The sequence below is a fragment of the Trichoderma virens genome (assembly GCF_000170995.1).
Source record: "Trichoderma virens Gv29-8 chromosome Unknown TRIVIscaffold_91, whole genome shotgun sequence".
In the NCBI taxonomy this organism is placed as follows: domain Eukaryota; kingdom Fungi; phylum Ascomycota; class Sordariomycetes; order Hypocreales; family Hypocreaceae; genus Trichoderma; species Trichoderma virens.
In genome coordinates this window covers 1,334,948-1,348,117 of record NW_014013658.1, presented here as the reverse complement: position 1 = coordinate 1,348,117, position 13,170 = coordinate 1,334,948, and the positions used below count along the sequence as shown (strand labels likewise).

Here is a 13,170-nt window from a genome sequence, read left to right as displayed (position 1 = left end):
CTAATCCTCACCCATCCTCTCGCCAATCCTAACGTACGATCTCTTGTCTTTCCCCTTTGTACGTTGCTGCCATAGCCTCAACGCGCTCATGACCACTGTAAGAGCACAGCGCTCTCCTAAAGCACCAGATTCGAGACTATTCATAAACTGCAATGTAAAAACTGCCTTGGAACTCAACGGATTAAGGACGGTCGCCAGCAAAACGGGCACCCATGACAATGTGGCAATAATCTCTCCTTCGGGAGGGACCTTTCGAGAGGAGCTGGGGCATCTCACAAGCTTCCACGCAACGCCCTCCTCATCGCTCCTCCTCCATTCAAACCTTTCCCTCTTCATGGCCCTCCCAACTTCAATACAGAATTGATATATGACGCCATTATTTGCCACTGACCTTGCAGTCATTGTCTCCGTCTCCGTCACATCACGCGAAGCCTGTCTCTTGTCGTTCTGCGGTAGCGGCGGGAGCAAAATGTGACTCTTGTTGCTAAAGGCATTGATCCGTTGCTCAAAAAGGGTAATATCGCCAACAGCAGCAAGAGCGGCGTCTTCGCGGCTGGTTCCGTTGTGCAAAATAAAGCCTGCTCTTGGGCCGAGGGGTTTTGTACAGAACCAGTTAAAAGGGTGGAATTCTGCAAAATAGAGGTCCTCATTTGAGTGTGTGTTACAAATTGTAAAAGATTTTGACCATCCGGCTTTTATTGTCATGATTGAAGGGAAGTGGCGATAGTATAACGATGATGCTGCTCTATATTCTGGTGGCGGGACCGGGATGTCTTCGTCTCGATAGGCCGGCGGTAAACTGGGTTCATATTCCAACGCATCTTGGGTGATAGCACGCCCAGCCATAATTACCCTAATCCTGATGTCCGAATACCTAATGGATGGTTTGAAAATTGATGAATCGCTCTGGCCCTGTCGAAGAGGGAACTTGAGGCTGAACCATGCAGATGACAGAGAGGGGTTTCAATCGCAATAAAGCTGAAAAATATGTCGCACCGAAGGTCAAATCTGAAACTGAGATATTATTCTGCTACTAGCTTTGTTCTTGGGACTTGATTGTTGGCTCAACAACTGTGGTTATCCTATCCACACATTGGTATCATAAGGCCACGAAATGGTCTGTGCTGCACAAATCTTTCTCAGCCTTACGCGGAGAGGAGGCATTTCTTACCTGATCCTGGTATTTGCTTTGAGTAAACGTCACCTGAAGATGGAAACCAGTTATGCACTAGTAATTTGAGCTGAAGGCAATATGCTCATAATCTGGTATCAAGTACGTACGTGGCCGTGATATACCGCTGACAAACTTTCACAGATCAGTCTGAACCTGCTGTCAGCATTATGGTTGCCTATATGTACCCGGCAATACTCGCTCCACAGCGTGCCAATTTTAAGCAAGTATACTTCTTCCGCCAGATGTTCTAATCCGTGAGCAAACTTGAATGTCGTTGCTGTTGAACATGGCTCCAGCTCTGCGACGATGCTGTGCATTGCTCAAGTGTATGCCTTAGTAGTGGCGTAGTTAGTGATAAAATAATGCTTCATTCACTCAGTAGCCGTCTTCAGTGAATGCAAGAATCCGTTAAAAGCATAACGCTGTCCTGTGACGACTTATAAGCGTCGCCTAATATTAAAAGGTTATCTCCATCTTGGCACCAGGCAAATAACGATAATAGCAACCAAACATGCCCAAATTGCTCTGCTTGATCGTCAATTCAGCATCATTGTCTGGTCCATCGTCCAATTCCGACGAGTTTCATCCATCAAAGAGCACAAATAAAGAGAAATATTGCGTGGGGGAGTGTGTTGCTACATGTAATCACCATCCAGTTGGCTAATTTGTGACACATCAGTGGTCATCTATATGGATGCCACAATACGTCAGTTCACAGAAAGCAATAAGTGTCAATCTCGGTCGGCTCGTATGGGTCATGACGATAGAGTTCTTACACTTTCTAGATACCGACTATCAAGCCCAGCCACCTTCGAAAGTGCTTGTTATTGTAGCTCTAGGCAATCGCCTTTCTTTGTATACAAACAATAGCAAGCAAAGAAGAAGGATTCAACTGTGAATCCGGAGACGGTTAACTGCATGGCGCCAAATTTCCGCCGCAAAGAATAGCATACGTTCCGAGAACGCGATGAATGGAAGATGTGAAAGTAGCATAAATAGTACAGAACATTGCTCTTGACTCCAACTGTAGCAAATTGTCCTAATCGTCACTTGGGCATTGTCACTCGCCGTCCAATCGTCTGCTCTATTGCCCAAATGACTGCCATCGGTAATGCAGCCGCCATCGCTGCCATTAGTCTCGGTACTAGGACATCAATGCCAAGTTTTTTGTATTGCAGCCCTCATCGTCACTGTGAGGGCAACCGGGGATTCCGCCAATTCTCATTGCTCTAAACGTCCGGACTTTGGCTGTGTTGAATGTCGCAATACTCATACGAGCCAATGGGCGGAGCGATCCAATTCCGAGCTCCCCATGTACGACCTCATCCGGCACCATGACCAGCTTGAATTCCAGGGCACTCATGGCATCGGCAAAGTCCTCCCAGCTGCCGATGAGTTTGAAGCTCTGTTCAGTAGTACCTAAAGCAGTACTTCAAGGTGGTTTGTCCTAGCGTTGGGGCAGCTTCTCTCCTCAACCGTTTATATGGACGTCATTTTACTGATACCCGACCTGCAAGAATTACGACCGCATGCATGACATCATGGCATGGGCCCTGAGCAACATTGTAATACAAATATGTATTAATTATCTAGACCGACATATAATGCAAGGGTGCTTCCGCTCTTTCACTGAGATAAAGGCGAAACATCCGTGTTGTCCCATGTGGTTATCATTGCCAAGCCTAGCGACATGCAGGCTGACTTGGGACAGAAGGACACATAAGTGGTTGTAATCGACGCAAGTCTATTCCCCTGCAGTCAGTCAGTTTCACTTAACCTTCCGAAGCTGCATGATGCTTTGATCAATGTGACGTGTCGTGCGTTGCACAAGGCAGGGGAGTTTACTTGTCCTACAGCCAATCAGTTTCACTTAAACATTCAAAGCTTCACGACACTTAAATTAGTGGCGTTTCGTGCATTGTGAGCGAGAGGATCATGTAATCTCCCTGCGCCCGGTCGGGCAGTTTTACATAGGGATTTAAGGCTGTGAGACACTTAGACGGTGATGTGTCATTCGTTGTAGGGGGGCAGGAGATTTGAAGGTCATGATTTGCCAACTAACCGACTATAACCTGATCAAAGCTTGTGTGCATTGTGCCCTGATAGTAACAATATCAAGAGATTTAAACTTAAATTGGTCCTATCCGTTGTTGATTTATTTCGTGGCATCAATTTACACCAGTAAAACAAGTCAGCACAACACAACAAGGTGAGCCCCTATTTAACAAGTACAATCCCCGAATCTCTCCCGAGTTTGGCCCTAATAGGTCTATTATTATAGCTCTCTCTGTCAGTTTTCATACCATGACTCTCGGCGAGATTCTTCCCAAATCGAACAGCCTGTCTGATGGCGAACCAACAACGAAAATGACTGCAGCGGTTGCAAACTTCTTGGTTGCTCACCCTAACATCCGCTTTGTTCGTTTCCAGTGGCAAGATCTTTCTGGCCATCTAAGAGCCCGCTTGGTTCCTATTGAGCATGCACTTGTGATAGCTTCTGGAGAGAGGCCGTTACGCGTGGGGCCAGTCGCCTTCCAGTGCGTTGTAGACAACAGTCTGCTGCCAGGCATAGACCTCAAGGGCAACCATACACTTGTGGTGGACTGGACATCGCTACGGACACGACAACGTCTGGATCCCATGTATGCTAGCGTCATGTGTCAAGTCGTCGAGAACCTTCCCTACTTGCCTGAGCCAAACTGGGGTCTCTGTCCCAGGCGGGCCTTGGAAACAGTAGTAGACAAGGCAAAGCAGACACTCCATGTCAACTTCCTCGTCGGGTTTGAGGTTGAGTTTGAAATTATGAAAGCCTCAGAAGAAGGGGGATTTGTTCCTTACTCCCGTGGAATGGGCAATTACCAAGTGACGAGTTATCGAGATCCCTGCTTCGTACATATCGAGGAAGCAGTCGAGACGTTATTGGATGCCGGGGTCAAAATCGAGGCTTTCCATGGCGAGGGCCTTCGGGGGCAGTATGAAATTGCCCTTGGTCCGCTTTCTCCTGTTCAAGCTGTCGACCAGTTACTCATGGTCCATGATACCCTCAAACACATATTTGCCCGCCATGGATTGGTAGCCACCATGTCGCCACGCCCGGTACCATTGCGGCGGCAATCGTCAGGGCAGCACACCCATATTAGCATCAATCCACCACGGAATGAGGAATCGTTCTTGGCCGGCATGTTGAACAGGCTCCCCCAGCTGTGTGCCTTTGGCCTTCCCTACGGACTGTCGTACGAGCGCGTGAAACCGGTATTTGCTGGCAACATTGTGTCATGGGGTACTGAAGACCGCAACGTACCAATCCGAAAGATCAAGGCAGGCCACTGGGAAGTTCGTTGTATTGATGCCACTGCCAACATGTATCTTACTCTGGCAGCACTCCTTAGCGCTGGCATGATTGGGTGCGTTAAAAGGGAGCCTCTGTTGCTGAAAGACACTGGAATCAACACTCAATGTGATGAGACTGGTGGTGAAATGCTCCCTCAAAGCATTGACGAAGCACTGAACCGGTTGGAAATGACGTTTGAAGAGCTTGAAGCCACGATGGAAAGCAAGATCATTCGACATTACCTCCGGGTGAAGAAACGCGACGCATCATTGTTTCAGGACATGGGGTCCCAAGCAGCTCGAGATCTGATGACTGAGATTTTCTAGATCATTCTTAGATTTCCACAGATTTTATTCAGATAGATTAAATCTTGTCGGCTAGTGGCTCTGTTACTTGCAACAGGGCCGTCAATATTAATATTCAGGTTAATTCCACATATCTAACTTGGCCATTTTTCCATATTCTCTCTGAGTGATGATGCAATCTGCCTTCTTTCGATAATCTCTCGGATAGCCCGTTGCTGCCGCGGTCTTCTAGTATCCCAGTCTCGTCTATATTGTAACGGTACTTGTCGGGGATCTCTTTGATCGCCGGGAGGTCGAAAAACTGAAAGAAACCCTTGATTACATTAATCTTCGCGCCATTCAAACGAAGGGAATCAATTGGCTTGCCTCTGACGGTCCTGACTTCAGGGTTTCGTCTCAGAAAACCTTCAATCCACCGTTTTCCAAGTGGCAGATCGTCGCCGCCGGCTCTGATGATCCTTGTAGCGAATTCCTTGACCTGCTGATGTGTTGGGGGGAGATCTAGGTTGCTCTGGACTAAAATCCATTGAACGAGATGACCTTCCTGCTCTTTGGAAAGGCGTTGGTGATATTCATGGGCATCAGCCCTTGACTGGCTGCCGTTTAAACGCTTCTGTAGTGTTGAGCGGGGTATACCCCAGCGTTGCGAAGCCTTTCGTTGCGATATGCCGTTATTGACGTCGTTTATTGCGGAAGAAATAACAGGTTCAATAGACTCGGTCATTGCCATCAAGAAAATTTAATCATATTGAGAATTGGTCAACAATTCGTTGAGAAATTGCAGTTACAATAATCTAGGTTGGTGGTGTAGTTGGTGTTGAGGGGAAAAAGCGGTGGCCACCTAATGGGGGTGGCCACCTACCCTGTGGTCTGACTTACCTGGTAGTTGACATGGACAAAATATCCATCTTATCGAGAACACACTCCATCCAGGGGTATATGATACAATGGTCAGGTACTGGTTGAGCTATCCGGTACTCATCTGATGAGTGTAATTTACTCTTGCTGGGGTTCCTTTTGGCTCTATGCCGGGGCTATCTTTTTACATGAATATCGCTTATGGTTGTGGGTTCTGGGAAAATATCAGCCTGCCTGCAAAGTGTAGAGTACCATATGCACATCATATTCCATTTCTACACGCGCCATTTCAACCTCGCCTGTTTCCATATTAATCCAAATGACACGAATACAAGAAACCAGCCTATCAGAAGAATAATACTCATGTAGCGAGGTGTCGCGCATGATACCAGACAATCCGAAGTACCTTTTGATAGTTGGTGAGGGATTCACGTTGTAGCAAATTATTTGCCTTGTCAAACAAACATTACAGAACTCATTCGACTAGGTTATCTTCGCTATTTCATCGTATTAGCACCTCAATCCTGGTCGATGAGACAGCCATTCTAGGGGGTGCGGGGGGGTGCAGGGGGTACTATGATTAGCCCGGAAGAGATCCAACCCAATTGCTATATGCAGCTTTCTCGTGAAAGGTTAATGCGTCCCCTTGATGAACTCATCAATAACCTTGACTACTTCTAAATGACCATCTCGTTCAGGATAAATCTTACTGTCTGCCCCCGGCTATCCCAGCATGCTTAATCCTCCAGTCTTGTTAGCTTTTGCGACAAGAACCAGCATATCATCTTTTGTCGATCTGCCTCGGGAACTTTATACAACTTCCATAGACGCTGCAATACTTCTGGAGTGCCGGATTTGACGAATAACTCAAAAGCGTTATGCTTGAACCAAGGCTCAGAGACGAGGAAATTTGGGTCTCTTTTTTGGGTGGAGTCTAACAGATCTATGTTTTCCATTGGATTATCTCCGCCTGCAGTATCGAGAAGCAGGCCAACAGTTTACGGAGTCCATTTGATTCTGACAACCGCAGTCCAAACACCGAGCGGGATCTTTTCTTTACCCATGTGTGGCCTTGAAAGTTGCTTGACGTTGTCTCCAAGAAGCCATTTTCCAGGTGGTGGAAAGGCCAAGGGTGCGTCGTCCACGATCTTGATGGCTAGAGCGGGATGAGCAGTGTTGAATGGGGTGAAAAACATGTCTTAGCGAAATAGAGGCAGATTCAGGATGCAGTCGGCATCTGCTGCGCCCATGACAGATAGGATTGGATGATCCGAATGAAACCATATCCGCTTGCCCGGATGCGCAAGCCAAAGAGAAAGGTACCAGTTTCTCACCTAGCCATCACCAAGTCTCGAGTTAGTCCATGCGTGATGGAAGTAAACATGAAACTTCAAAAGTCTCTTGCTTGGAAAGAAGCAATTAAAGGTTCTGTTTCTCAGATCTTGATGGCACATGCTATAGGACCAAATCACTTTCCGGTCGACATCAGCATGCTGCCATCGGGCAAATGATGGGCTCGCTGCTCTGCATAAAAGAGACAACAGAATAATGAGGATAGTTGTATTAACGTCTAGTTTAGAAAGAAAAATTAGGTTATTGCGGCGGGCATCATTCTGCCAACATTAGGAATTGCTGGTTGATCTCATATGTATACTCGAGAATCCTTCAAGAACCTACGTTGCCAAGACAGGGTGTCCAGTACATGTAATTTGACGTTGGCGATCTTGGAGGCCGCATTGCGCCACTCATACTTGCGGAGGCGGAATCCTAGTATATATAAGCAGTTGTAGGCAGTGATGCAGCCGTATATTGTAGTTTCTAGAAGGGTTACGTCAACTAAATTAATAGCCAACACCTTGGAGTAACATGCTGCCTATTAACTTACAATCACAAACTCTTCCTTCCATCACTCAATATGCAATAGTCCACCCCGGCAACTCACAACACCTGTTCAAACATGTTCCAACCTACGGTGATCTACTACTTTAACAGCAGTATTTTGTAATTATCGCACATCTTTATTGTTTAATTGCAAGTCCTGGATTAATTAGGTTACGCCATCATCATAATAGGGTGGAAATTAACACCAAAAAAAAAATTCTCTGATTTAAAGAGCTGCTGCAAGCCATCTCTGTTGATACTAGATTACATGAGGGCTTTGTGCTTGATCTTCGTAGCATCTGGACTATCTTACCTGGACGAAACTCCTCTTAGTTCAGTTATGTTACATACATCAAGATGGGCTTCAAGGGATTAATAATCTCCAACCAAGATACTCCGTACACCGCCTCGTTTCGAAGCATACACAGAATTACAACTTTTTGCAGGGTAACATCCGCAAGAAAGACGATTGGCCATAGAAAATGCTTTCTACGTCGCTTAAACAGATTACACACAAGGCTGATTCAAGATGAGCATCTCTTCATCATGAAACGAGTGGTATAGTATGCTCCTTCTAGGTCCTATTCTCTTTGTCTATTCAAACCCATGACGCTAAATCTCAAGGGTCAGGGGTTTGGTAAGAGGGAAGCGGGGCGAGGCAGAGCAGCAGTCAGCCTGAATGGTCAGTCCTACCTTGAGCCGCAACTGATAAAATCAGGCAACCTCATCTACAGTTGGCCTATTCAGTCAAAACATTATCTCAATTCAATATGCTTCGATTTGGTCTTCAAAATAGCGCTCGCCGGCTTCTTACAACCTCTGCGGCTCGGCCAAAACAGGTTGATCTAGTGTGCCCAATCTGCTTCGACTTTGGCTTCACGCAAACTGCGTTTCGTGGTACTGTGGAAGATAAAGCTTCAGAAAGTTCTAAATCTAGGCCGCCAAGTCCCAACAATGATCACAACGATAATGGAAATGCCAAAGCCACACCAGGGAGCCCTCCAAGAACGACAACTTCGGAAACATCTCGAAACAGCCCGACGCCGAGTAAAATACGCTCTTCCATGAATCTGCTGACCAACTCAGAGACTATGAAACATAAATACCAGAAAAATATCGAGGCAATTTACACAATGCCAATTGACAACGAAATAGTTGAGACAAGAGTGTATGACCTCCTCGATGGCCAAGAGTCAAATTTCAAGGAAGGCGAGTGGGAAGAGGCACAGGCATTTGTCAAGGCGGAGCTCATCAAGAACAAGTCGATTCCGTTCAAATACTGGCTCGGGCAGTCTTGCCCTTCACATCGCAACACCGAAGGCCAGGCTGCGCCTTGCGTGACCTTTAAACGTGGCCTCCATGATTACATGATGGAATGCAGCCCGGGATATGCTGAGCGGCAAGAGCTAATGCTCGACTTGGGATTCGTTACGACAGGAGGAAGTTCCGCTTCTCATTGTCTTCGGATTGGCCACATGGGTGCTGGTGAACTACCAGCGCATGCATGGGCTATCGAGACCTTTCTCAAATCAGGTATGAAGCGGTACATGACCAATCTTCTAACCCAAGAGATCTAATGAAAGTACGTATAGAACTTCCATCGCCGTGGAGGCAGCCTTGGTTTCCAGACCGTGGGTTGACTGTATTTGAGCGAACAGTCCCATCTGGTAACACTGCATCTAATGAAGCTTTCCAAAAGGCTACGAAATGGTTCCGTGAATGCAACGATACGCATGAAGATTGCTCAGCAGGAGAGATACCAGAGATGCCTGATAGAGTTCTTGATATTGCTGCTGAAGATACTACGTCCGGTATCAAGTTAGTTAAAACAAATGGTAAAAAGGCGAGATACGCTTGCTTGAGCCACCGCTGGGGAGAGGAAACATCTCAAGCCACGAGGCAGAACGTTGATTCATTGTTCGACGAAGTGCCATGGGACTACCTCTCGCCCACTTATCAGGACTCCATAACATTTTTGAGAAAATTTTCAAAATGGCACCAAGAACAGTACGGGGAGGAGATACGCTACATTTGGATCGACAGCTTGTGCATTATACAAGATTCCAAGAGCGATTGGAAGAAGCATTCTCTAAAAATGAGCGATATATATTCCAACTCCTCCATTACCTTGGTAGAGAGCCATCGGCTTCATACGGATAAACGATTATTTCAGGATTCTACTTCAAGGAGGGGTTCAAAGCATGTCTCTATCCGAGATGCAAAAGGCAACGACCATGAGTTACACTATCGACACACAATATATCATCCAACATTCATGGTCAAGGATGACGATATTCCAGTCTGGAAGAGAGCGTGGGTATTTCAAGAACGCCTTTTGTCGCGCCGTCTCCTCATTTTTGGACCTGATGAGCTTTCGTGGCAATGTGCCAGCCACCATAAGTGTGAATGTGGCCTCGAAGAACTCGAAACACAGAGTGATAAGCTCATGAAAGAATGGGAAGATGGCATTCACATTCCATTACATTCAGCAAGTAGCAGGAGAGATATGCAGCGAATCCTTGGCAGCAATCCATCTCATAAGCAACTTCGACTGGCTTGGAGACTCATTGTTGAGGCATATTCTCAACTAGACTATACATACCGCAGCGATACTCTATTTGCCATAGCAGGACTTGCGAAGAACTTTAATGCGAAATTGGGCGGGAAGAAATACTTTGCCGGGATTTGGTATGACGAACTAAATGGAACCGAAGAGGAGGGAGATTTGGAACCTCAATCGGAAACAGCCTTGGATCTGTTATGGAGACTCGCATATGTTAAAGATGCTCATAGAGAGGACTTGCGAGAACCCGCTGTGCCTATATCATGGAGCTGGGCATACCCCGAGTGCGAAGTCGTCTATCCATTTCTCAACGATGAAGTGGTCAATCAGTACTCATTTGTGGCATCGATAGGCGGTGCTATGAATGTTCCAAAACTACCAGATGATCACGATCAGCCACGAGACTGGGTGATGGATGACATGTACACAGAGGTGCCTCCCTCAGCAATCATTCTCGCTGGCCCTCTTTGGAAGACGGAAATGAAGGCTGACCAACATTCATTTACGATCAAAAACACTGAGTATCCAGAGTACAACTACTATCTTGGGGCCATGTCGGCCGAGATACTTCAAGAGAGCGCCGTCGGGAGACAAATTCACCAACCGAGGCTCCTTGTCACACCCCCAAAAGATGAGAGCGAGAGTGACGGAACTGCGATGCAAAAGATGCCGCCGCTAGTCTTTTACCCCGACAGCATGAATACGGTCATCACTGAATCGCTATATTGTTTACCGATCGCCAGTTTTAAGCGCCTACCCATCAAGTCCACCGTAAAGGAAAAGGTCATATTTGCCGCCTTAGTGCTAGAGGCTGTGGGGCACAAGGCAAATACTGAGGGTTATGATCCGGACTTGTCCCACAGAGACGTTTCGGAGTTGGTCTTTCGGAGGGTTGGATTAGCCTATACGGCGGATGGGGGCTGGAGTGAAGAGCATGATAAGATGTTGGAAAATGTGCCTGCCAATATTGTGTATATAGTTCAGTGATGGCCTACAGAAAGCGCGATAGCTTGTGGAGTTGCTCAGAACATGAAGAGCTCATTATACATAGCGGTTACAGGAAAGGTATATTGAACAAAAATTGGTATGTTGGGTATATGCCATTTTTGTTTCTCAGAGGCCGATAAACCTCAGCTGCCAAATTCGAAGAACGAATTTTTGGTGTAACTAAACAAACTGCTAAACTTGCCTCTGAATATGCAGCATAACTACTGCTCATTAGATTGGTCCCTCATTTAAGCGCTCACCATGGATATAGGATACACCAAACAAACTCTGAAATCCAGCTATACCAGAAAGTACGCATCCGACAGAGGCAATATGAAACAAGAAATACTTGACGGACCAACACTACGTGGTATCTAGCCTCGTAATTGAAGGCGCCAAATATACTATATTGCTAAATGAGGCTGTGGGTTAAGCGCCTACTGGGCTGCCCAATTTATACGCGCCTCGGTTGCATAAGCCGAAACTGCACACCAAGTCTAGATTGGCTCCGCAATGGTTATAATATGTGTTAAGCGCGCTGGTGACAATTTGAAGTAGATAGCTCGATGATACTCAGATGCGCATATATAAAGCATCGAGCAACCGCCTGGTTTATGAATAAGACAATTTTACAATACTCTAAGCTCAACCTATTAATTCTTTCTTCAAGCCTCTTCTCAAATAACGAATCAATTCAAAAAAGACACCACAATTGTGTTTTATATCATGGGATCCCAAGAGAACTTCACCATAGGATGGGTTTGTGCCCTTCCTGAGGAATATAACGCGGCTTGTGCGATTCTAGATGAAGACCTTGAAGGCCCAGAGACAGAACAGGGTGATCGCAATACATACTTTTTTGGTCGTGTAGCCAATCATCGTATCGTTATCACATGCCTCCCATCAGGCCGGTATGGATTAAGCTCAGCCACTCGTGCTGCAAAAGACATGATGCGCTCTTTTCCACACTTAAGATTCCTGCTATTGGTGGGCACTGCAGGAGGCGCGCCGACGGCAGAACGAGACATTCGCCTTGGTGATGTTGTTGTCAGTGAGCCAAGCCAAACCTCCAGCGGTGTCATTCAGTATGACCATGGGAAGTTGGTTGGTGGTGAACTTCAGCGAACAGGCCATATGAATTCTCCGCCGTTAGTGTTACTTGGCGCTCTAATGGAAATGAGGCGAAGACACCATAACCCAGCGAAATTCAGAGGAGTTGACGAACATTTGAAATTGCTCAGCAAGTATCCGAACTTCCAGAGACCAGAAGAAGACCGATTATTCCGCTCGGATGCCAAACATCGTGGCGGAACTGATTGTCTAAGCTGCGATATGGATGCCCTCGTCATGCGCCCACCGCGAACTTCAGGCAGGGCTTTCAATGTATTTTACGGCACGATTGCATCCGCAAATACCGTTATGAAAGATGCAGCTCAAAGAGACGTTTACGCCAATGATCCAAATACAAACGCACTTTGCTTTGAGATGGAAGCTGCAGGCCTTATGAACGACTTCCCTTGTATTGTGATACGGGGAATAAGTAATTATTCGGACTCTCATAAAAACGACGAGTGGCGCCAGTATGCAGCTTCAACGGCCGCAGCTTACGCTAAAGAGCTGCTCTGCCTGGTGAAGCCCGTGAGGGGGTCGTAATGATTGATGGGTACAACGAGCAACGGCCAGCCTTTAACACCCCCTGACAAATGTTATATATTTGTATCGAGCCTGGAGAAAATCACAAAAATCTGCACCAGTCTCTATCATGGGATTAGAACAGAGTACCAGAATTAATTGGTATGATGTCTGAGACGGAGGATTACAGAGACAAAAGATATAAAGGGGTGTGATCAACTCGCCTTCCTCAGGATAACTTATTACGTTTTTATATTGGAGATAGGAATAATAGTAATAAGGGTAGGTTAAACTTTCAAAAGATGTGCAACAATATATTGGTCTATATTGCAGACAACTCGGAATTGACCATGGCAAACACAGAGGATGTCTCAACAGTCAGTCATAACAATTACCATATTCTTTCGACTTCATCACCATTGTCGCTTCTTCCATAGCA

At 46.2% G+C, this 13,170-nt stretch overlaps 4 protein-coding genes across 4 annotated transcripts; 3 read left to right on the top strand and 1 right to left on the bottom strand.

Annotated features, from left to right (window-relative positions):
• TRIVIDRAFT_65009 (uncharacterized protein) lies at positions 1–846 on the bottom strand (the record flags this gene model as incomplete). The annotated part of the gene is made up of 1 exon (XM_014094898.1): positions 1–846. The coding sequence occupies one exon, from the start codon at positions 844–846 to the stop codon at positions 1–3; it is 846 nt and encodes a 281-aa protein (XP_013950373.1).
• Positions 847–3,541: 2,695 nt separating this feature from the next.
• Positions 3,542–4,831, top strand: TRIVIDRAFT_40026 (uncharacterized protein; the record flags this gene model as incomplete). Its single annotated transcript, XM_014094897.1, has 1 exon — positions 3,542–4,831. One exon carries the CDS (start codon positions 3,542–3,544, stop codon positions 4,829–4,831), a length of 1,290 nt encoding a protein of 429 aa, XP_013950372.1.
• Positions 4,832–9,125: 4,294 nt separating this feature from the next.
• TRIVIDRAFT_163740 (uncharacterized protein) lies at positions 9,126–9,959 on the top strand (the record flags this gene model as incomplete). The annotated part of the gene is made up of 1 exon (XM_014094896.1): positions 9,126–9,959. A coding segment is annotated over one exon (834 nt), but the record flags the coding sequence as incomplete, so codon positions are not given.
• A 1,866-nt stretch (positions 9,960–11,825) lies between these two features.
• On the top strand, positions 11,826–12,752 carry TRIVIDRAFT_163280 (uncharacterized protein; the record flags this gene model as incomplete). Its single annotated transcript, XM_014094895.1, has 2 exons — positions 11,826–12,146; positions 12,186–12,752. 2 exons carry the CDS (start codon positions 11,826–11,828, stop codon positions 12,750–12,752), a joined length of 888 nt encoding a protein of 295 aa, XP_013950370.1.
• Between the last annotated feature and the right edge of the window lie 418 nt (positions 12,753–13,170).